The 24,047-nt window shown below is 35.1% G+C and overlaps 1 protein-coding gene across 2 annotated transcripts in view; it reads right to left on the bottom strand.

The window, feature by feature from the left end:
* Positions 1 to 240: 240 nt before the first annotated feature.
* LOC106052852 (uncharacterized) overlaps positions 241 to 24,047 on the bottom strand; it is a 41,790-nt gene continuing 17,983 nt past the window's right edge. The window contains exons 4-17 of one of the 2 annotated variants that reach the window (XM_056013625.1): positions 23,199 to 23,249; positions 22,718 to 22,780; positions 22,237 to 22,299; positions 21,844 to 21,869; positions 19,644 to 19,813; positions 17,493 to 17,560; positions 17,310 to 17,359; positions 12,166 to 12,409; positions 7,434 to 7,679; positions 6,143 to 6,277; positions 4,600 to 4,766; positions 2,077 to 2,223; positions 812 to 888; positions 241 to 469 (exon numbers count right to left, since the gene is read on the bottom strand). In XM_056013625.1, coding sequence (XP_055869600.1) covers positions 298 to 469; positions 812 to 888; positions 2,077 to 2,223; positions 4,600 to 4,766; positions 6,143 to 6,277; positions 7,434 to 7,679; positions 12,166 to 12,409; positions 17,310 to 17,359; positions 17,493 to 17,560; positions 19,644 to 19,813; positions 21,844 to 21,869; positions 22,237 to 22,299; positions 22,718 to 22,780; positions 23,199 to 23,249 — 1,679 coding nt within the window. In that variant the 3' untranslated portion in view covers positions 241 to 297. The remainder of the gene's footprint in view (positions 470 to 811; positions 889 to 2,076; positions 2,224 to 4,599; positions 4,767 to 6,142; positions 6,278 to 7,433; positions 7,680 to 12,165; positions 12,410 to 17,309; positions 17,360 to 17,492; positions 17,561 to 19,643; positions 19,814 to 21,843; positions 21,870 to 22,236; positions 22,300 to 22,717; positions 22,781 to 23,198; positions 23,250 to 24,047) is intronic. The other variant, XM_056013626.1, reaches the window with a different exon arrangement.

The following is a 24,047-nucleotide window of genomic DNA, read 5'->3' as shown; positions in this document are numbered from 1 at the left end:
TGTAAAAAAAATAAATATTTTCTTTTATATAATGTTCCTCACGGGGCCACTTCCTGCTACGTACACTGCCAGTGTACATCTCACAGAATGGTTACTAGGTGGAATTTTTCAAATAATCTTTTTGCAGTGTCTTAGTTTGACCAATAGAAATTGATATTTAATAAAAAATATATATTTAATGCAGTAATAAAGTTTTGGGGGTTAATGGGTTAAAGTTTAAAAGAAAAAACTAATCTTGAATAAACTTTATGTTTAAGAGTAACTAGCTCAGATTACTTTAAAAAAAAACACACCATTTCAGCCAAATAATGAATTCCATAAAGATGGCCTCAACATAAACTCCCTCTGATCCAATGTGAAACAGAGTTTCCTTGTCCGTAGACTGGTAACCATCTTGGTCACCTCATTCTCATCTTCTTGGCTGAAGTTCTTGTTTGTCATCACTTTCAGTTGTACTAAGGAGGCCATTCTGTTTAAAACAACAATTTAAAATAAAAAAAACAATTTTAAAAAGAATGTTCGAAGTAAGTCCATTGCTCCCAAAATAATATAAGTATAATAACAACAAAGCTTGTATTCAAGTCCAAGGGAATGCAGTATTTCCCGTGGCTACGCAGCCCCAGCTGTGACCTTCATATTTTGCCACATCCAGAGCAGACATAAAAATTGTCCGCCGGTGGTTGATCTAGATTTTCTTTTTGCGAGTGGTAAAGCGCTTGGCTCACGAACCGGGTTTTCCCGGGTTCAAATCCTGTTAAAGATCTATTTTTTATATTTTTTCTCATAATGGTAGCTTATAACTATAACTTACTTTATTACGCCTCGAGTGAAAGCTAGTAAGGCTACTATGCTGCTAGATTCAGTGACAACTAGTACAATCTCTTGTATCTATTTAATAAAAACAAATAACTAAATTACATAGGGAGCATTGTGAAAGAGATAGAAAGTTAGAGAGAGAGAGAGAGATAAATAGAGATAAAGTTATAGATTTAAAGTTAGAGATTAAAGTTAGAGAGAGATAAATAGAGATAAAGTTAGAGACATTTAAAGTTAGAGATGATGTTAGATAGAGATAAAGTTAATGAGAGAAATAAAGTTAGAGATAAAGTAAGAGATAAAGTTAGAATGAGATAAAGTTAGAGAGAGATAAAGTTAGAGATAAAGTTAGAGATAAATGTAGAGATAATGTTAGAGATAAAGGTAGAGATAATGTTAGAGATAAAGGTAGAGATAATGTTAGAGATAAAGGTAGAGATAATGTTAAAGAGAGATACATATAGAGATAAAGTTAGAGATAAAGTTAGAGATATAGTTAGCAGAAGTTTAAGTTTAGAAAAGTTAAAATTAGAGATAAAGTTAGAGATAAATGTAGAGATAATGTTAGAGATAAAGGTAGAGATAATGTTAGAGATAAAGGTAGAGATAATGTTAGAGATAATGTTAGAGATAATGTTAGAGATAAAGGTAGAGATGAAGTTAGAGATGAAGTTAGAGATAGATAGATATAGAGATAAAGTCAGAGAGAGAGCTATAGAGATAAAGTCAGAGATAAAGTTAGAATAAAGTTAGACAGATTTAAAGTTAGAGATAAAGTTAAAGAGAGAGAGATATAGAGATAAAGTCAGAGAGAGAGATATAGAGATAAAGTCAGAGATAAAGTTAGAAAGAGATAGATATAGAGATAAAGTCAGAGAGAGAGATATAGAGATAAAGTCAGAGATAAAGTTAGAAAGAGATAGATATAGAGATAAAGTCAGAGAGAGAGCTATAGAGATAAAGTCAGAGATAAAGTTAGAATAAAGTTAGACAGATTTAAAGTTAGAGATAAAGCTAGAGATAAAAGTTAGAGAGAGATACATATAGAGATACAGTCAGAGATTAAGTTAGAGAGAGATAGATATAGAGAAAGTCAGAGATAAAGCTAGAGATAAAGTTAGCGGAAGATTAAGTTAGAAAAGATAAAGTTAGAGTGAAAAAGGGGAAGAGGAGAAAACTATACAATTACAAAGGATCTTAAGAAATAAATGAATAGCATCCAAAGCCAACAAAATAATGTACAATAAAATACACACGTACTGAGCTGCAAGTGGCCCTCAAATAAGACCCTGAACTTTGAGCATCACTTTCTGAAAGTGTTTTATCCAGGTGGAGCTCCAGTTTTGTAAGTGGCATGGATTTTACAAAAATTCGGGAAAAATTCTGTGCCGCTAGCAGGTTCATTTTCTAGAATAAATATTGAAAGGTAAATATTATGTTTTATCTCTTTCCATTCTCTGGATACGAGGGTGGGAATTGCAAGACAACCACCAAAAAAAAAAAAAAAACTACAGTAGCAGTGTGCATAGCTCTAAACCAGTGTTAAATGAGAGGTCAATACGGTACAAGAAAAAGGCCCAGCCTAACTTGTATGATGACGCAAGGCTTTCTATCCTGACAACCAAGAAGTCATTTAATATGCGTCGTTAAAGGGTCGTGCGTATTGGCCACGACTCATTCTTTTGTAATTTAATCTTTTTTTTTTTTTTTTTTTTTAACATGTGCTCTTCTAGCTTTGAGAAACAAAAAGTGTGTTGCAGACGCCTGTAGAAAGAGTTTCAGAGGTTCAGAACTATTGTGTAGGAAGTTGTCTATTTCTGAAATTATTATGATGCCCAGGGGAAAAGGATGGAGTTTCAGAAAGAGAGAAAGAACAAGAAAGAGAGAAAGAGAAGAACAAAGAGAAAGATATACAGTGAGAGAGAGAGAGAGAGATAAGGAAAGAGAAAGAGAGCGAGACATTTAATTGTTTTTTTTTAGCAGATACAAATTTTACCGGCTAAAAAGTATGTTAGGATGATCGTTAAAATGTGGCCAGGTTATTGAAGTTAAAAAAGAAAATAAGGAGCAGATGTCACTGCCCAAATGTACATTACAGTGTACAAAGCCAGGGAACCATGCTAGTAGAATTATAGACGTGAAGATACTAGAACGTAGATGTAGGTTTTAGGTAATAAATAAAGCTACCAGATATCTGGACACTCTGAGGATTACACAAAGGAACACAAGGCATTACAAAGGATGGGCCTCGCGATCTCACTCTCTCTCTCTCTATGTCTTTGTCACTCTCTCTATATATATCTTTGTTGCTCTCTCTCTCTCTGTCTTTGTTGCTCTCTCTTTCTCTCTCTGTCTTTATTGCTCTCTCTCTCTCTCTGTCGCTCTCTCTCTGTCGCTCTCTCTCTCTCTATCTTTGTTGCTCTCTCTCTCTCTGTCTTTGTTGCTCTCTCTCTCTCTCTGTCTTTATTGCTCTCTCTCTCTCTGTCTTTATTGCTCTCTCTCTCTCTCTCTGTTGCTCTCTCTCTCTCTCTGTCTTTGTTGCTCTCTCTCTCTCTCTCACTCACTCTCTCTGTCTTTGTCGCTCTCTCTCTCTCTCACTCTCTCTGTCTTTGTCGTTCTCTCTCTCTCTCTGTCTTTGTCACTCTCTCTCTGTCTTTGTCACTCTCTCTCCCTGTCTTTGTCTCTCTCTCTCACTCTCTCTTAGTCTTTGTTGCTCTCTCTCTCTCTCTCACTCACTCTCTCTGTCTTTGTCGCTCTCTCTCTCTCTCACTCACTCTCTCTGTCTTTGTCGCTCTCTCTCTCTCTGTCTTTGTCGCTCTCTCACTCTCTCTGTCTTTGTCGCTCTCTCTCTGTCTTTGTCTCTCTCTCTCTGTCTTTGTCTCTCTCTCACTATCTCTGTCTTTGTCGCTCTCTCTCTCTGTCTTCGTTGCTCTCTCACTCTGTGTGTGTGTGTCTCTCATCTTTGTCATCACTTAATGCTAAACAAAAAACTTCTGGCATCCACAGTAAACGAAAAAAACAATAGAAATGTAACATGTATAAATATAGAAATGTAACATGTATAAATATAGAAATGTAACATGTATAAATATAGAAATGTAACATGTATAAATATAGAAATGTAACATGTATAAATATAGAAATGTAACATGTATAAATATAGAAATGTAACATGTATAAATATAGAAATGTAACATGTATAAATATAGAAATGTAACATGTATAAATATAGAAATGTAACATGTATAAATATAGAAATGTAACATGTATAAATATAGAAATGTAACATGTATAAATATAGAAATGTAACATGTATAAATATAGAAATGTAACATGTATAAATATAGAAATGTAACATGTATAAATATAGAAATGTAACATGTATAAATATAGAAATGTAACATGTATAAATATAGAAATGTAACATGTATAAATATAGAAATGTAACATGTATAAATATAGAAATGTAACATGTATAAATATAGAAATGTAACATGTATAAATATAGAAATGTAACATGTATAAATATAGAAATGTAACATGTATAAATATAGAAATGTAACATGTATAAATATAGAAATGTAACATGTATAAATCTGTCTGTCTCTCGCTCTTTCTGCCGCTCTGTCTATGTCTCGCTCTCCTGCTCTCTGTCTCTCTAAGATGCTCTTGGTCGCTCTCTGTCTCTCAGTTTTTGTTGCTCTCTCTCTCGCTCTGTCTTCGTCACTCTATCTCTCTCTCTGTCTCTCTCATTGCTTATTGCAAAAAAAAATTTTAACTCACGTATATTGTGTAGCAAACTGACACGTGACTCAATGTCTGCCACATTGTTGATCCTGGTTGATATATGCTGACGTCAGTAGCCAGCACTTCCAAAGACTCCAATGCCTCAAATTTGGCGATTTCTTTAATCACTTTCTCACATAAGAGGCAGTTGTCGAGAACTAAAACTAATATTGGAAAAAAACAACATTAAATTTAACAAGCTCAATGTTTGTAAGGTAGATACAGGATTGAATAAAATAGTGGATGCCCTCGAATGTGATTGAAAACCCACGATCATCAATTTGACTTATCATTATGTTGAAAATATGCATGGAGATTATTACCAACATACGTTAATTGGTGTACAGCAGTAAAACTAGAGAAATACATTATTTAAAGGAGTACAGAGTTTGTAATAGTTTGTATTAAGCGTAGCTGTTCAAATTAGTTTGGATCTGTCATGTGATTAAATTTGTAGACTCGCAATAATAAATCTGTGCGATTAAAAATAGTTTGTACCACTTGTTTTTGTTTAGCGCAATTTCATGTTTTTAGTTTAGCTTTCTCAGTGCGCTATGATCCTATCACTTGTCTGGACCAGTTGGGAAAATGGGGGGGGGGGAGAGAAAGTGGTATATGTGTGAAGTTTACTATGACTGCTATTTTAAAGCATTTATACGTTTGGATGATCTGAATTCGAACTTGAAGGCTCAAACCTACCTATTTAAGCCTCCGTCAAGCCAACACATTAACTGTTGTGCCAGCGATTTGCTCATGTAAATAGAAGTTATTATAGTTTTCTATTGTTAGCTTCAAATTTAAAAGTGGTGATATACAAAGTATAAAGGGGGCAAATTCAACAAATACGGCCACACCAGTCAAGTACATTTCCTTTCCCTTCTTTGATACCGAACAAAATAATGAATTACCAATAATTAATTAACTGATTGGTTAATTATTTTATTGATTCATGTATTGTCTAGTAAAATAAATAATTGTTCGAAATTTCAGCTTCATCCGAGACTGGGTGCAGGAGAAATATTGTGCACAAGCTTTGTACCTGACGACAGAGTTTATTTTTAAAAATGGAGTCGACTCTACTTTAATTAAAGTACACCGCATAACCATATAGTCTAATATTTAATTTGAACAAAGACTATCAAAACGAATTATTAGCCTTTTAGGATACAGTATCATGCCTTATGTAGAGATAAAGTTCAATGACTTTTGCTTAGTCAGTTCTTTGTTCGAAAGATACATATTTTTATTTTTTAAATCAACAAAACATGAAAAGATTCTGCTAGTGTTGAAGAAAGTATTTCTCACAAAGTATCTTGAAGTTTAGGATTTGTTTTTTTTTTGTGCTCCGACCTTGACTAAAACCCGCTTGTTCTGCTATCAGTAAGACCATATTCTTAAAAAAAAATTAGAGTAAAGAAAAGGAGACATTGCAGACAGCTGGTAATAAACCTTGTCTCGTGTCCCTCTTAGTATCTACGCACTACGCAAGCTCAAGTTCATCCATTACAAAAATCTAAATTTTGGAATACAAATTACTTACTCCTCAGATTTCCGAAATTTTTGGAGAACATCTGTGAGACATCATTGAGTTGAATGCTCTCAAATTTGACTAGCTCACTAATGTTCAAGGTTGAGAGACTGTGCAAATTGGCTATACCATCTATTAGATATGTTGCTAGGGAAAATAAAATATTTCATAGCTTTGAAGTCTATTGACTATTTGTATAAGCTGTCAGTTTTTAATAATTATTCCTCTTATTTCTCTTTTAGACCTTGAGATCTATAGGACAGATGATGTTAAGGTCATCTGTTTTCTTGGCCAAGGGTTAATGAGATTGGTGTCATGTGGCCAGCACAATGACCAACCGCCTTTACTTTCCTCAAACTTAAGTGATGTGCACAAAATAGAGCAGTGAGATTCATAACAAACGAATATTCACACTTGACTAGAGTAACACCTTTAGTAAAATCACTAAATTTAGAAAGCCTTCAGGACAGAAGACTCAAAAGTAAAGTAGCATATTCGGGTGCCTCTGAGTCCACCCAGCTCTAATGGGTACCTGACATTAGTTGGGGAAAAGTAAAGACAGTTGGTCATTGTTCTGGCCACATACATAGAACACTGAACCATAATCTTCAAATACAAAAACAAAATCTAATAAAATACTCAGAAAGACACAAAAATAAAGGCACATTCTTCATCCCATATGCTAGGACAAATGTGTACAAATACTCCTTCTTCCCTAGTGCTATTAGAGCATGGAATGGGTTGCCTGAGCTACCCAGGAAAACCAGTGACTTGGCAGAATTTAAGTCATTGGTTAATATGCATGACTGAATGCATGACGCATAGGACCTAATCATCTTCTTTGAAGTAACGTCTGTATTATATAAGATAAGAAGAATGGTGGACCCAGGAACGACCTAAAAATCACGCTATTCAAAATCCCAGTCTTCATCGAGATTCAAACCCGGGACCCCAACTTAAGTTAGCAAAGTAAAGGCGGTTGGTCATTCTGCTGGCCACATGACACCCTGCCAAAAAAAAAAAGTTGGTATTAACATCATCTGCCCTATATATTGCAAGGTCTGAAAGTGGAAACTTTCTTTTATGCTTATGTGTTATGGTGTTATCAACAAAGTGCAACATATTTCATATTAATAATAAAATTAAATTAACAACTCAGTTTAGGATGTTTTCTTAGTTTCATTGCTATTTAATTTTTCGATTTAGTTGATAATTTATGGTCTAGTAAAGTATAGTAATTAATCGTTAATGATTTTTTAATTATATTTTTTTATTTCTAATTTAATATATGAAAATTCCTAACCATGTTTCACTGAGATCCATGAGCCGCTTAAACTCAACCCTTTTAAATTTTTTTGTCTGCTTATAAAGTTGGCAGCTGTTTTTAAAAAATCATTCACTGCAGCGGTGCTAAAAACTGTAAACAGCCTCTCCGTGTTTACCAATTCAAGTGTTTGAATTTCAAAAAATTCAAAATCTATAAGCCTTCGAAGCATTTTCGTCAAAGCTCTGAAGCTCTCACAGTTTTGAGCATGTGTGCTACATCTTGCTGTCAAAATAAAAATATAATAATGAATGAAAAGCTTTCAATTAAAAATGATGCGAAATAAAGTAAGTGTTAAAAAAAAAATATTGAAATTATCAATCACAAACTATTCTGCATATAAGAAGTGAAACATATGTAAGTCTATAAATTATAGTAATGAAAGTCAGGTAGCAATTGACATGTTAACAAGGGACAGCAAAAGTAAGTCTTTTGAAAACTGCATACATGGCTTTATGAGCTGGATTAAGTGATAAGACCGATTGGCCCCAGCGTAAACTGTACCTGCATCAGCCCTGCTGGACATGGGGTATTTAGCTACATGCCCCTGGCAGGACACAGGACAATGGCCAATATTAGAGCAGAAGGAATGCATTGGATTCTAGGATAAAGGGCGCTATTGTAATGACACAAGATGCGTAGAAGTTGATGTGAATCGGGTTTTTCCTAAGTAATGTGACGAGTAAGAACAGAGTAGGATTATGAACAAGAAGAATAACGGACAAGACGCCTAAGAGGACGACGCTAGGCTAGCGACGACAGAGGACTGTGCCCTTTTTATTGTTTATTAAATTGTTGAAGTTACCAGCCTGCGTTATTAAGTATATTCTTGATTCATTCTGTTGTTGTGTCATATGGACTCGCATGCACCATTAACATATATATACTCATCAACAAAATAGACCATCAACAGATGTGGCGACCCCGACGGCCAGGGCGTCATTTTGATCTACAATCTAGTTAACTTCATGTTCTGGATATATCTATCTACAATTCTACACTTGGCGAAGTACACTGGAGAAGTACTGGATTAACATTCGTTTATTTCTACTAGATCTACCCTACGTCTGTGCTAATTATCTGGACTGCAGCTGGATTTTGGCATCTTTGTTCCAGTGGATCTAGACTTTCTATTAGAGAAAATTCGAAACCGTTACCAGCGTCTAGCTTTGTCAGCCAGGTTAGATATTTTTAGATTGAACCTGGATCTATATATAGATCTATATTGACTATATTGTGTCTGAATCCAGAACTATTTCGTCCGTGTAAGTGATCTAGGGCAGTCCGTCGTCAGTATATCTCTATCTAAATATATATACCTCAAGACTACTCAAGAGTGAAGATACCTCATTTTGTCAGGTTTATCTGTTTATTGTGAGTACGGAAAGTCATCTGAGTCTACATATCTAGTATCTACAAGCTGACCGTTGGATCGAGTCACCTTGTCAGGTTTGTTTTTCAAGCTATTAATTGACTGTTGCAGTGTTGCTGAGCTTACAATCTAATCTACACACGAGTGATGGTATACCCTACTACCACACTGCGTGACCATCTAATCAACTTGTAAAGTTGACTAATTTATATTCATCAAAAGAGAGAGTTGGACTTAGTCATTTTTTTTACCTCTCTTGAGACAGCACCACCAGCTTGTCTCAATATTGACTTATGTTCCTGACCTGAAGACAGAAGCCAGCACCAACAGATCATCAAGTGGAACCGGAACCTTGGAACCTGACCAGAGGACTTTATCTGAGAACCGTACCATACTGTGGCAGCAACAGGAGAGATTGGCCTAACTCAGTACTGCCTGTCGAATAGCCTTTGTGGGAGCACACCTTGCCTTGCCTAAGACTAAGACAGTGGGGAACTTGGGTGGAACTGACCGTTGTAGCTCCGTGGACTGAACAAAGGGGATCTAACTAAAGATAAGTTTATTTTTTCTCTCCATTATTATTAAATTAAGTCTATTAGGGACAGTAGATCTTTGTTAAGAGCAGGTTGCCTGATAAGGGCGTCATTATAGGACACATTAGAAAGTGGACCTGCTCCATTTAATAAAGTCTCGATGATTGTTTAGATTGTCTTGTTTTGTTCGTATCCACGTACATTTTATTTTTTTTTAGAAGTCAAGTGAAGTTATCTTTATTTGTCTCTTTCAGTGTATACTTCCTCTAAAAAGTCTCATCCCATTAGAATAGATTTATTTTTTTGTGTCTTATTACGTTTATTTTACATTATTCTTATTATATATTAGTAATTTTATCTTAAGTAGATAAGGTAAGCCACGTTTAATCTAGATTATAAATTCTAGATTGTTTCCAGGTAGTAACTAAATTGTTATACCTATGAGAGCCTTTGATCTATTTTATCCTGAAGACAACTGAGTCTAAGGAGTAATTATTTATATATAGATCTTTTGTCCCGATTAATCGGTTGACATTATTTTATAGATGTGTTTAAACACAGTCTAATTGGTCAGAATAAAATTTTTTGTCAGTATCACTGGATTGTGATTTACTGTTGGAGGTATAATATTGATTAATCTATTTGAAGTTGTATTGAATTTGTATTGAATCTAGACTAGTGACTAGAATAGTCCTGGGGGTATTTATTGGCAAGAAGTAAGTCCATTGAATTAAGTATTGAGGTATTGATAAAAGTATATGACATTTGTTTATGTGGCCTAAAGTAAGTCCACTGAATTAAGGTGATATAAAATTTGGAGTTGTATTCAAGTATTGTGGCTGTGAGTAAGTCCACTGAGGTAATATTTGTTGATATAACATTGAGCAAAGGTATTTAAATATATAAATATATATATATATTACAATCATCCATTAGTAAAAGGCTAGGTCAGTTTGGAAATGGTAAGTGGAGAGAAAATATACTTATTGGTACCCAACAAAAAAGTTAAGTAGAATAATTTGGAAAGCTGTTTTGACACAAATATTACATTTTGTCTGACAGGAAAAGTTTGGTGTGATGTGAGGCGACCAGCCATGAACATATAGCCAATGACAGTATTTACTCTGAAAAACTCTGATTTATGCCTATGGAGTCAGCAAAGGTATCTTCGTATGTGGACTATATACATGTGTATTTACTCTGAAAAACTGTTTTATGTCTGTGGAATCGACAAAGGCATCGTCGTATGGGGACTGTATACATGTCTTGATGGACTTAATACTATTGGTTGGTGAAACTATTACACTGTACTATACTATTTCATCGTCAATGACATGAGTGATGATTAGAACACTATATACCGGATATTTTCTTACCAATAACTGTATTGGAACTGTATTGTTTTCTTGGTGTCAACATTCAACTACAGTGTGAACTTTGTGACATAGGAACATGGACAATTTTACCAGGGAACTGATGAAGATGGGAAACATTATGATGTCCATCAAGATCAAGATATATGTTTGTTTTGTCTTTCCCCAAAATTTTGGCCATATATATTGTACAGACATGACAGTAGGGATAGTGTTTTAGACTGAAAAAAAAAATTGACAAAATTTTTTTTTTTGATAAAGGGGGGAGGAAATATGTAATGACACAAGATGCGTAGAAGTTGATGTGAATCGGGTTTTTCCTAAGTAATGTGACGAGTAAGAACAGAGTAGGATTATGAACAAGAAGAATAACGGACAAGACGCCTAAGAGGACGACGCTAGGCTAGCGACGACAGAGGACTGTGCCCTTTTTATTGTTTATTAAATTGTTGAAGTTACCAGCCTGCGTTATTAAGTATATTCTTGATTCATTCTGTTGTTGTGTCATATGGACTCGCATGCACCATTAACATATATATACTCATCAACAAAATAGACCATCAACACTATTGACACAAATTCAAAAGGACCGAAGGATGTCACTTATAAATTGAATGTCTTTATTCATTACGGTTGTTGTAACGTGTATAATGCTGATAATGTAGCTTTATAAGAGTTGATGATGTGATGTTTAGGTGTTTGTTATTAGATTCTCCTTCTCTGATGTTGCATCACTTTCTGCTACTGCTAATCTCGTGTTTCTGTGTAGAGTTTACAACTTGAGTAGCACAGCAGATATTAGAATTCACTAAGTAACACTCTTGTCAGCAGACGATATCTATAAATATAATCCTCTCCAGGCCCAACCATGCGGTATAGCACAATAGAAAATTCATGGAAAGATAATGCTTTTATTTCTGCAAGTCGGATTAGAGTTACCCCATGTACTTGACAGAGAGCGAGGCTCAGAAAAAAAAGAGGTGGAGGGTGGAGAGTATGATACGCCGCCGGTCAGCTCGTATTTATCAATATAAAACAACAATAATCTAGCGCTCCAGCCGTAAAGGCTCAATACACAGGTGAATAATATCTTTAAGAACAAATTATAACTCCAACATCAAATACACTTTATAAGGATGCTTAATAATACTTTTCTTCCCATTACAAAAAATATATCATACGTCCTTCCCCTCTCAGGACCAAGTAACAACTGCCATTCTACCTCGTGGGTCCAGCTCAGAACAAGTGAGAAGAACATGAAATATTATAAGTGGTCACAAGTCACTACCTGCCACAACGAGTCGCAAACAAGGCTATGACATTTGCCAGTGCCAATTCACCTATATTGCAGGCAGAGTGTAATGGCCATGAATATTTATATGGGGTAATGTTGTTGCTTCTTTGTGATCGAATTACCCCATTAAAAGACTTACCATCGCAATCAATTCTGAGGCATTTCAAATGTTCTTGTTCGAGTAGATATGGGAGAAGCCGATAACTTTTCTCGTGTCTATTATCAAAAAAAATTGACACGTCCTGCCAAGTTTCCAGATCCCGTAACGTTGAAAACAGCTTTGGAGCACTCAGTGTAAGATTAAATCTATCTTGCTTTTCCAACTTACTATAAATTAAGACAAGGCAGTCCGCTGGAAGGTCTTCTAGGGTAATAGGATTTTTCTTAAGTTGAAGAACAATTAAATATATTAAATATAAAGAAATTCATATTAATGGTGATATTTTTGTAACAAAAAGCAGACAAGAAAATTAGTAACTAAAACGCATGTAATTTACATGCGCTACATAAAAGCAATCAAATAAATCAATAAGATCTATGACAGCGTTTAAACACCATCCTTCATTCTTGTATAAAAAATTACCCCACCCCACTTTTTTTAGCCATCTTTGTTGCTTAGATTTCATAAGGTTAATATTGACAAAAGTTAGGGTTAGGGTTATCAGCAATCCACTACCTATAAAAGTCGTAGCGGCTGAGTAGTAAAGCGCTTGGCTTCCTCCAAGCCGGGGGCCCCGGTTCGAATCCTGGTGAAGACTGGGATTTTTAATTTGGGGATATTTGGGTGCCTCTTTGAGTCTAATGGGTACCTGACATTAGTTGGAGAAAAGTAAAGGCGGTTGGTCGTTGTGCTGGTCACATGACACCCATATAAACGGTAGGCTACAGTTTGAGTTTGAGTTTTTGGGCACATCGGCACACTTTAGGTCATGTTGTGCCCGTAATCCCTAAAAAGTTACATCATCTGCTCTATAAATCATAAGGTCTGAAAGGGGAAACTTCATCTATATCTATAAAATGATTTTTAATACCATGCATCACAAATAGTTTTGGACTACCAGTCCCATTCCTGGCCTTACTTATGGTTCAGATATTCAGTCCGGCAGAACTGTTTTCACTGACAGGAGCAAAGATCAATAACTGATGAGTAAATAAGCTTTGAGCAGCTAAGGCTCGTTGGACTTTAATTAGCTACCCTACTAAGATAAGGAGACTCTGAAACTCTGTTTCCATCTGGCTACACCAAAAAAAAAAAAGGGAATGGCTTCGAGAGACAACCCAGAAGAAAAATCAGGAGCAAGCGACCCTTAGGCAGTTGGTGGCACACTGTACTACATCCTGGCATAGTTCAAAGCCAAACTGCTTTGCCATTTGCCGTTCCTTAGAACTGTTTCATGTCAAATCATTCCCAGACATTTCATTAACGCGACAATCTGCTCACCGAACACATGGCTCACTAGAAATTAGGGGTGCACCAGATAGTACTTTTTGATATCCGGCCGGAGCCGGATATAACCGGATAGTACAATTAGATATTCGGCCGGAGCCGGATACCTACATGACTCAAACAGCTCGTTTTACTGAAGTTTTTGCAAATCTTCTATATAACATACCTATATTCATATTATTTTGTTATTTACTTTCTTACTTTAAACTCTAGCACTGATTGATAAATTAAAATGAACAGCATTTTTTTTTTACAGATATGCTTATCATAAACTAATCTTTGTAACATGAGATGGTGTGTGCGTATGTATTGTAAAGTAGAATGTGGGATAACTCATGCAGAATATATAAACTTATATGTAACTAATGTAAATCTTTCAAAGGTAAAGTTCACTCTTGGTTTTATAGCGTAAATCTTTCTTAAGTACAATCTAAGTTGTATAGTGGGTAGATGTTTGTGTTCATGTATTTGACACCATCAACTTTTTTTAGGCTCGTGTTTTAAAGGCCACAAACCGCTTCTGGTTTGTATCTAATACAGATAATGGCTTAGTAAATATCTTAAGTACAGCAAATTTGCAGCCGTATGCTGGCCATTAAATTTTGTACAATGCAAAACATAGCTGCTTCGGTCAAATGACTCATTCAACCAATGGGCAGTTAAACCAAAATATGATTCGGTGGTATTATCAGCTGTCCAAGTGTCCATTGAGAAAGCGATGCTTTTAGCATCAGATAGCATTTCACGAAGCTTTGAGGAAATATTGTCGTAGATATCTGGAATAACACGTTCTGTAAAATATTTGCGACTAGGCACAGTGTATCTTTTCTCCAGTACTTTTAAAAGTCCAATAAATCCAGGCTTCTCAACTACTTGGTAAGGTTCCATGTCAGTTGCAATCATCTTTGCTATGGCCAAGTGAATGCGTTTAGCATTATCACTATTAATATCCCACAATTTAGCTTTGTCTAAGACCTCTTTAATCCCTGGTTGCTGCTTGTGTGTGAGGCTTGACGAATCACTGGAGCTCGTAGACGTACTGGCACAGGCAATGATATTACTTGATGCTGATTTCAATGCAGTCATTTCGTTGAATAAGTCTGGGTGTTTCGAGCGTAGATGACTAATCATAGTGGTGGTTGAGAAGTCTTTAGGTTTGCCTGGTTTACCACGTGACATTACTATTTTACAAGCATTGCAAACTGCTTTAGAGTTGACCATTGTTTTGACATTAAAGTAACGCCATATAAGTGATGACTTTTTATCAGCCATTATTATTATTATTATTTAATTTACTAAATGCCCTTTTATACCCGTGGCTTGTGTAACAAAATACTTGTAGGGGTGTGTCCTGTAGTTCAGCGCTCTAATTTACATTTCTCTTCAAGTAAACAAACTTAGTGTCATCATCTAGTGACCTCTAGACAGTGTCAATATGTCTTAACAATTTGGTTTGTGGTTCAGACCCTTGATTGACAACCTATCTCATAATAAACAAACTCATACCAGATTAACCTTATAGAGATTTGGCTTGTAGTCCCGCCCCTAATAAAAATTCTACTCCAAGTAAACAAACTCAGTTCCCTCATAAGATGTGACCTCTAGAAAGTGTCAACATGTTGACCTGCCTATCCGTGAACTCAATGTTAGGGACTAAACAAACAAAAGGAGGTGGGGGTGCTCATCTCTACCTCTGGAGATATACTCGCACATCTAGACAGATTATCAGCGTGACGTAGTTAAGGAATATTACGTGTTTACAAGACCACTCAAAGGTCAAGACAAGCTTTTAAAATGTGCCAGACATCGTTGCTACGTATGTAATACGAATTTATAATGTAAAGTCTGGTCCACCCCCACCCCCCCAATAACAAACCTAGTTCCCTCGTGTGACCTCTAGAGAGTGCTTACGTCCATCGTATCTGACTTGGGGTCACCTGTCAATCAATGAACTCAATGTGATGGGCTAAACAAATAAAAGGGGGAGGGAGTTGTTCATCTAGAAATATACCTGGTTACCTTAGAGGTGTGGCTCTTGTAGTCCAGCCCCCCCTCCTAATAAAGATTAACTACTAAGTAAACAAACTCAGTTCCCTCGAAAGGTGTGACCACTAGAGAGTGTCAATACGCTGACATTAAACCTACGTCCATCGTATTTAACTTGTGGTTACCCACCCATAAAAAACTCAATGTGATGGACTAAACAAATAAAAGGGGGTGGGAGTTGTTCATCTCTACCTCTGGAAATATACCTGCACAGCTAGACAGACGTCTGGTCAGCATGACGTAGTCAAGGAATGTAGCATTTTACATGTTAACTAACTTACTCAAAGGTCAAGACAAATTGAAAAAAGTGCCAGCCATTGCTGCTCTGTATGTAAAGCGCATTTATGATGTAAAGTTTCATCTCTATTTATATTAAGTTATTAACACGCCTTGTCTTTATAATAAACGATGTTTGGTGCATATTCATAATGGCTCTATTTTTAAGCACATTATTTTGTTTTCATATAATCATTAATACATTCTATAACAGACAGTAATGGAACTAGGTCCACTTTATGCATATTAAATTATGTACTTTTTACTATCCGGTTTACTATCCGGTAGTGATATCCGACCGGAGCCGAATAGCACCGGATAGTAAAAAATGCCGGATATTCCGCAGAAGCCGGAGCGACTATCCAGTGCACCCCTACTAGAAATATCATTTATAAAAAAAAAAACAGGTTAACTGACAGTCAAGTTCCCCTTTCAGACCTCGCAATCTATGGGGCAGATGATGTAAAGGTCATCTGATTCTGTGGCCTACGGTTAACGAGGGTGTCATGTGGCCAGCACAACGACCAACCGCCTTTACTTTTTCCCAACTAATGTTAGGTACCCATTAGAGCTGGATGGACTAAGAGGCGCCCAAAGATCCTGAAATTAAAAATCCCAGTCTTCACTAGGATTCGAACCCGGGACCCCCGGTTCAAAAGCCTAGCACTTTACCGCTCGGCTACCGCGCCTCCGGTTCACTGACAACTTGTTCACTATTCTGAACATGCCGTCTGAGGTCTAAAGCACTTGGGGTTTTTTAACCAAGGGGTCTCTGGGATTTTTTTTTATTTTGGGATTCCTAGGACTCTTCCTGATTCCACCCAGCTCAAATGGGGTATCAGACATAAGTTTGGGAAAATATGGTCATTGTGCTGGCCACATGGCACTCTCATTACAACTTTATTGTAGATGTTTGTAGTAATTTGTTTTATAATACAGCTTAGTTTTAAACCACACATTGTTCTGTTACTCATCTCCCGCGTTCTCTCCTGTATTTTCACTATTAATCTCCTAACATTCATGGACTAAACCTGGTTGCATCATGACCTATTAATTCTACACAACCGAATTATTCCTACAATGATTACTCAAGAAAGACACAAACACTTTAATAAGAGGCACTACTTAATATTTGACAACTACACAGGGTAGGGCACCTATCAGGCATGGGGCACAACCGTAAGTTAAAGGCAACCTTTTTTTTTAGCAAGCTGTAAGAATGATAGCATATCAGAGGTGACGCCTCGGAGAACGCTGTCAAGGTCATCTAAGGAGTAGACCAGTGTTTCCTAAACTTTTTCCTTAACGGAACACTTCGCACATTCTGAGTATTTAGCATTTATTTTAGAGGGAATAATTCACGTGGTTGTCCACTAGTTAATTATTCCAGTAGTTCGTGGAACACCTAGTCAGGCGTCACGGAACACTAGGGCGCCATGGTACACAGTTTGGGAAACACTGGTGTAGATTGTTCTGAAGAACACCTGGAAGACACTTAAAAACTTCAAGGTTACCTTAAACTTTTTGGAACCTGCATCTTTTTCACTTGATTTCCTTTTAAACCCTAAAATTAACAATAAATGTTGAATAATAAATAAATGTTAATAAACAAAAAGCAACTTTTGATTGATAAATTGATAGATAAACAGTTACCATTTCAAAAAAGTGAATTATTATTAGTTTCAAAAAAAGCTTACCAGCTCTGATGGGTACCTGAGAATTAATCACCACTACAGTTGGCTCACTTTCCTCTACAGCCGTTGATCTATTCAAATAAAAAAAATAGTTTAATCAAATTGTTATAGAAGTATGTTCATCATTAACAATAAACTGCATGCCTTGTGGTAAGCAAGTTTTTATAAAGCTTAAGTCAACTCTGTCTGTCTGGGTAAAATCTTCTTAACCTGTTTCTTCCACACCCCATTCTCGGATCAAGTTAAAACTTTCTACATATATTTCATTTTCCCTAACAAAACATGAATCGATTTAAAAAAATCCTATTAATTAATTAATTAACCATAACTTATAAATTACATTAAAAAAGAAGAGCATTAAGACAAATTTGTCCTAGCATATGGGACGAGGAGTGTGCCTTTATCTTTGTGTCTTTCTGAGTATTTTATTAAATTTTGTTTTTGTATTTGAAGATTATGGTTCAGTGTTTTATGTATAATTGCTACTTTACTTTTAAGTCTTCTGTCCTGAAGGCTTTCTAAATTTAGTGATTTTACTAGAGGTGTTACTCTAGTCAAATGTGAATATTCGTTTGTTATGAATCTCACTGCTCTATTTTGTGTCTGTTCCAGTTTCTTAATTTTTTCTTGAGTTGAGGGGTCCCAAACGGAGGATGCATATTCTATAATTGGCCTAATCAAGGTTAAATAACATTTTTGTTTTATGTTTCTTATTTGATTTATAGAAATTTCTTTTAAAAAACCCTAATGCCTTGCTTGATTTTTTTGTAGTTTCATCAATATGTGGATTTTTCATTTCATTTTTCATTTATTATAACACCTAGGTATTTTGCTTTTTTAGTCTGTGTTACTGGTTTGCCATGAATAAGATAAGTGGAATTAATTTGTTTTAGTTTTTTTGTTACTCTTAACAACTGACATTTTTCTGGGTGGAAAGACATGCTCCAATTTGATTCCCATTTCTGTAATTCATCTGATTCTCTTTGTAAAATTTCTGTATCTTGTGTTGTTTTTATTGTTTTATATATTATGCATTCGTCTGCAAATAATCTGACTTAATGCAATTTGGCAAATCATTTATGTAAATTAAAAATAGTAGTGGACCTAAGACTGTTCATTGAGGTACGCCTGAGTTTATTGTTATTGGTGTGGATTTAGAGCCATTTATTATTACAGTTTGTTCTCTCCCTATCAGAAAATCTTTATTCCACTGATGCAAAGGACCATCAATGCAAAATATTTTAATTTTTTAAGCAAACTATGGTGTGAACTTTGTCAAAAGCCTTAGAAAAATATAATAAGATAGCATCTATAATATATTTGCTCACTATTATCTAAACCCTTTGAAAAATCATCAATTAGTCCTATTAGTTGTGTTTCACATGATCTATATTTCCTAAAACCATGTTGGTATGGGGTGAGGACATTATGTTTGTCTAAGTGGTTTATGGTGTTGCTACATATTATGTGTTCTAGGATTTTACATGTGATGCTGGTAAGTGGTACTGGTCTGTAGTTTCCTGGGTCAGATTTTTCTCCTTTTTAAAAAGGGAGGGGAGGGTGACGTTAGCTTCTTTCCAGTCCCTTGGTACTTTGCCCTGGTTAAGAGATGCCTGAAAAAGTAGTGTGCACTATATACAGACAGTAGGGCCTACCTAGTAAGTAAAAGGCAGCACTGAAACCCTATTCCTCCTCTTCCCAAAACATCCCACTTGTTCATTAAAATGAAATAAAAATAAACAAACTATAACTTTTATATAGCGCTACTTTCATGCTCATTTGTGGACCAGTGGAGGGAGGGGGTATCTGGGAGAAGGTTTTTCCATGCTGCCTTCAGGTGTTCAGTTAACACAACTCTGCCCGAGTCAGGTGTCAAACCTCAAGCCCCATTTCATAGGTAGACAAGACAGACATAGGCCTACATAGTCTTTCAACCACCCACTCATAATGCACTTAGCATTATATAAGAATGAAAGCTGCTAATTTGTTTTTGTTAGTCTAAATCTACTAAAAATCTTCAAGGTAAATTAACAAAAATAATAATACAATTTCGGTCAACATAATATTTATATTGCCAAAAAGCATGTTTTGTATTTAATTTGTGAAAAAAAAAAAAGGAACCCTGCTATACCAAACATTTGTCATTAAGCTTACATTGGTATCGTTGGCTCCACTTTGTTTAATAGGTTGGTCAAGACATTTTTTATCTCTTGTAATTCATTGCGTATTCTTTCATCCCTCCTAAGCCAGTTCGTATGGTGTCTCCCAAGCTTTTTCATATCACTTCTTACTTCTAACAACTCCCTTTTTAGCGTGCCAAAGTCCTGTTGGTGAAGCACACAGAACATATTCAATCTCCAATTTTATGTAACTTTTAGTTTAAGACAGTTAAGAAATTAAAAAACTAGTTACCTAACAAGAAAAACATTGTTTAAAAAAAAAAAAAAAGAATACCTCTGCGGTACAGCTTAGAGGCGATTGTTTTTCTCTTGATAACTAAAGAATATTAAATTTAAAAAAGGTTTGGATTATTTTTACTTCACCCAATGTTCTCCTTCACACCCTCGGGAAAGAATCCTGGTTAAGTGAATATATAGATCTAATACACTTTATAATATTCCAGTGATAGGCCTTTAGATCCAGACGTAGAAGGCGATGTGCACAATTTTCCTGAACATTATATTATTCAACTCTTTAATGAATGTTGACTTATGGTCCATGTTACAAATGAAATGACGAGCCTACATGTTTCAAATGAAATGAGGTTGCTTGTAAGAGTACCCCATGTTACAAATTAATGGGGATTGATTCTAAAAAAGCACCTAACTCAATATAACAAAATTTTGATTAATTTATTTACCTATTTGAGGGTATAGCTAAAAATATTCAATTAGAATTATAGCTAGACTTAGATATTTTAGATCAACAGATCAGTGTTAAAAGTATGCTGGCACGTTCGTCCAGAGGTGTACTGGTCCCTTCTTGTACTGCCTAGGTTATTAAGTATAACCTCCAGGTATACAATTCAACTAATGTATGCAACAAAAGATTTTACAAAGTCACAGGTAAACATATATACAAAGTTTATTTACATGATTAAAATAAATGTGTAAATAAATGGCCATCAATTCACAGGCCGACACAACAAAAAGTAAACAAAAGATACTCAAAAATAGTATGGCACACAGCCCTAGTCTTATGTTACATTATCGTCACATTCTGGAGAATACACATTTACAAGAGTAAAATAAAGGTCACAGGCTTCAGGTCAACACATGACCACTTTTGACCACTGGGTTACAAACTTCCGGCGTACACAGCCAACTGAAGGTCACAGGCCTCAGGTCGAAACACAACCACTTTTGGCTACTCTAGGGTTACAAACTTCAGGCTTACACAGCCAACTAAAGGTCACATGCCTCAGGTCGAAACACGACCACTTTTGGCTACTCTAGGGTTACAAGCTTCAGGCTTACACTAGCCACTTTTAGCCAAAAAACAAACAAAATGGTCATGATGAACTATAGGCTTCAGGGAAACCTTTGAGCCTACAAGCTTCATAGAATCCCACCTATAGACATCCGTTTGGTAAAGCCCATATGATGATTCAATACAGGTTGAATCCCTCAGAGACAAGGCTATAAAAATATGTAAAGTCCAACTGATGATTCTATACAGGTTGAATCCCTCAGAAAAAGATTACAAAAATATGTCACGTTTGGGAGTACCCCAGGATGCAGAACATCAGTGTAAAAATATACTGCCTGGAAATCATTTGAGGCTATATATTCTTATAAATACCTTATATAATATACAATAATACTAAAGATATACTTAGCCCAAAGATCTCCAGAGCAGGGCACACTTCTCCGAGTACCCCATGACACACGACCACTAATAGAAAAAAATACTATACACAACACAGGTCAAGTGGTCAAGCTGGTAACTCAGGAGCAAGTGGCAACTAAACACGGTTTGCAAGGCCTTATATTAACTTCCTAAGGGGAATCACTCCTAACTATACAAGTAATCAAAAATAGTTATTTCCCCATTATGTCACAGTCCAGTTCAAAATAAACATTTTCACGTTCTCTAGCAAAATTTAAATTAAATTCTTTTTTTTTTTTTACTTTAGAAAAATTATATCGGTCAAACTTGAGTTTTCCCAGTGTGGACGACAAGCTAGTCATTCTTTTCACAACGATGTACAACAACTATCGAATTTCTAGAAAAATCGTAAGAGCCGTTTTCGAGATCCGTGTCAACCTAGAAGTTTTTTCCCCACCTATAAGTTTTCACAAAGTTATGAGTAGAGTAGAAGTATTATTTTAAAAAGTATACAAAAAAGTCTTACATCATTCGTCGATCCCAGGTCCGCACCTAAAATATTCATTTAAAAAATGCATTGACTAAAATATTTACATGGAATTACAGACAATTAAGACATTTACCAAAAAAAACAACTCAATATAGGACCTTAAAAAAAGGCGGGAACTGTTCATGTATTTTTTTAAATTTTAAAATGTATTAACGACAACACTATTTTAATCTACTATGTCACATGATTAAATGTTTTATAGTTGTCAACATAATAGGCACATGGACATAATATATGGCTACGGAGATATTAAAGCTCTTCCCTTCTTTAGAAAGAAAACAACAGATATTATATCAATAAATGTATGAATTAAGTTAGTATATTGCTAATGAATTATATTAATTAATATTAAGTTTAAACATTACTCACTGCATTGACTTCCTTGAGGGTTAGAGTTAAGAATATCGGCGACTTTCGAAGACTCTGCCTCATCTAAGAAAAGAAAAAGCAATTTCATTTTCATAAGTCTTATATCAATCAATTCATTCTGTCAATCTGTTTATCAGTGTGGTTATCAATTCGAACACGTTTTTTCTCCCAGACCCATTCTCTGGTCAGGTTAAAGCTTTGCATAATTATTCAATGTCGAGGAAAGTACGTGAAACAATTTTAAAAAAATGAAACAATTAGTTTAGTAATTACCGGTAGTTTATTATTTTGATGGATATTAACAAGGGAAATTAATCCTTCAGTATTCAGAGATGCACCATTGATACATTTCTTATTCATATTAAAAATGAAATAAGTGCATAAGAAAGAAAGCAATGAACATTATATATAAATAAATGAATTAAGTTAGTATACTGCTAATGAATTATATTAATTAATATTAAGTTTAAACATTACTCACTGCATTGATTTCCTTGAGGGTTAGAGTTAAGAATATCGGCGACTTTCGAAGACTCTGCGACATCTAAGAAAAGAAAAAGCAATTTCATTTTCATAAGTCTTATATCAATCAATTCATTCTGTCAATCTGTTTATCAGTGTGGTTATCAATTCGAACACGTTTTTTCTCCCAGACCCATTCTCTGGTCAGGTTAAAGCTTTGCATAATTATTCAATGTCGAGGAAAGTACGTGAAACAATTTTTAAAAAATGAAACAATTAGTTTAGTAATTACCGGTAGTTTATTATTTTGATGGATATTAACAAGGGAAATTAATCCTTCAGTATTCAGAGATGCACCATTGATACATTTCTTATTCATATTAAAAATGAAATAAGTGCATAAGAAAGAAAGCAATGAACATTATATATAAATAAATGAATTAAGTTAGTACACTGCTAATGAATTATATTAATTAAAATTAAGTTTAAACATTACTCACTACATTGATTTCCTTGAGGCTTAGGAATATCCACGTCTTTCGAAGACTCTGCTACATAATAGAAAAGATATTAAAAATTTATAAAATTATAAGAGGATAAAGAATTTGTTTGCAAAATGAATATAAGCCTGACATACATCTGTAAAACCCATAGGCCTACTATGGTCCTCGCCGACAAACTGGGCCGCTCCTGTTTACAGCATATTATTGTATACTGGTCGATTTGAGAGGCGGGGGAAACTGCATCTACTCCTCCCAATTCTATCTCGTGGTGGAAGTTTTTTCATTTTTATTGAAAAAGCTTATATCAACTCTGTCTGTCTGGTAAAAAGTGTGTACACGTTATTTCTCCCACACCCAATCTTGGATAAGGCTGCACGGGTACGCTATTTTGCCTCAACGTAGCAGCCGGGTGGAAACGATCACTAGAGGAAGTGATAAATGAATAGCAAAACAAAACTTACGTTTACAGAATCAGAAAAAATGTAATAATTTTCGATATCATGATATTTTAGATCTTACAAAGTTGTTGTGCATCAGCCACCTTTTTCTTTTCTAAAAGCGAACCGTTGAATTTTTATAATTAAATATGTAAATTTAAAAAAAAATAAAATACACTACTTTTAGAATGAAAATTTTAGGGAAGATAATTTTTTTTTATGATACGTTACTTATCAAGGAGGCAGAATTTTTTTTTTTTACTTTTGTAAAGGCAGCACGGAAACCTTCCCACACTGATCCGCAAAATAAATAAACAAAATAAATAAACAAAAATGGAGCATTGTTAAAAAGCATGACTTTTGCGTCGTACAAAATCGATTGAAAAAAAAGCCTATAACTAAATCCAGT

Source organism: Biomphalaria glabrata, chromosome 16, assembly GCF_947242115.1.
Source record: "Biomphalaria glabrata chromosome 16, xgBioGlab47.1, whole genome shotgun sequence".
Taxonomy (NCBI): domain Eukaryota; kingdom Metazoa; phylum Mollusca; class Gastropoda; family Planorbidae; genus Biomphalaria; species Biomphalaria glabrata.
This window is presented reverse-complemented; position numbering and strand designations above follow the sequence as displayed.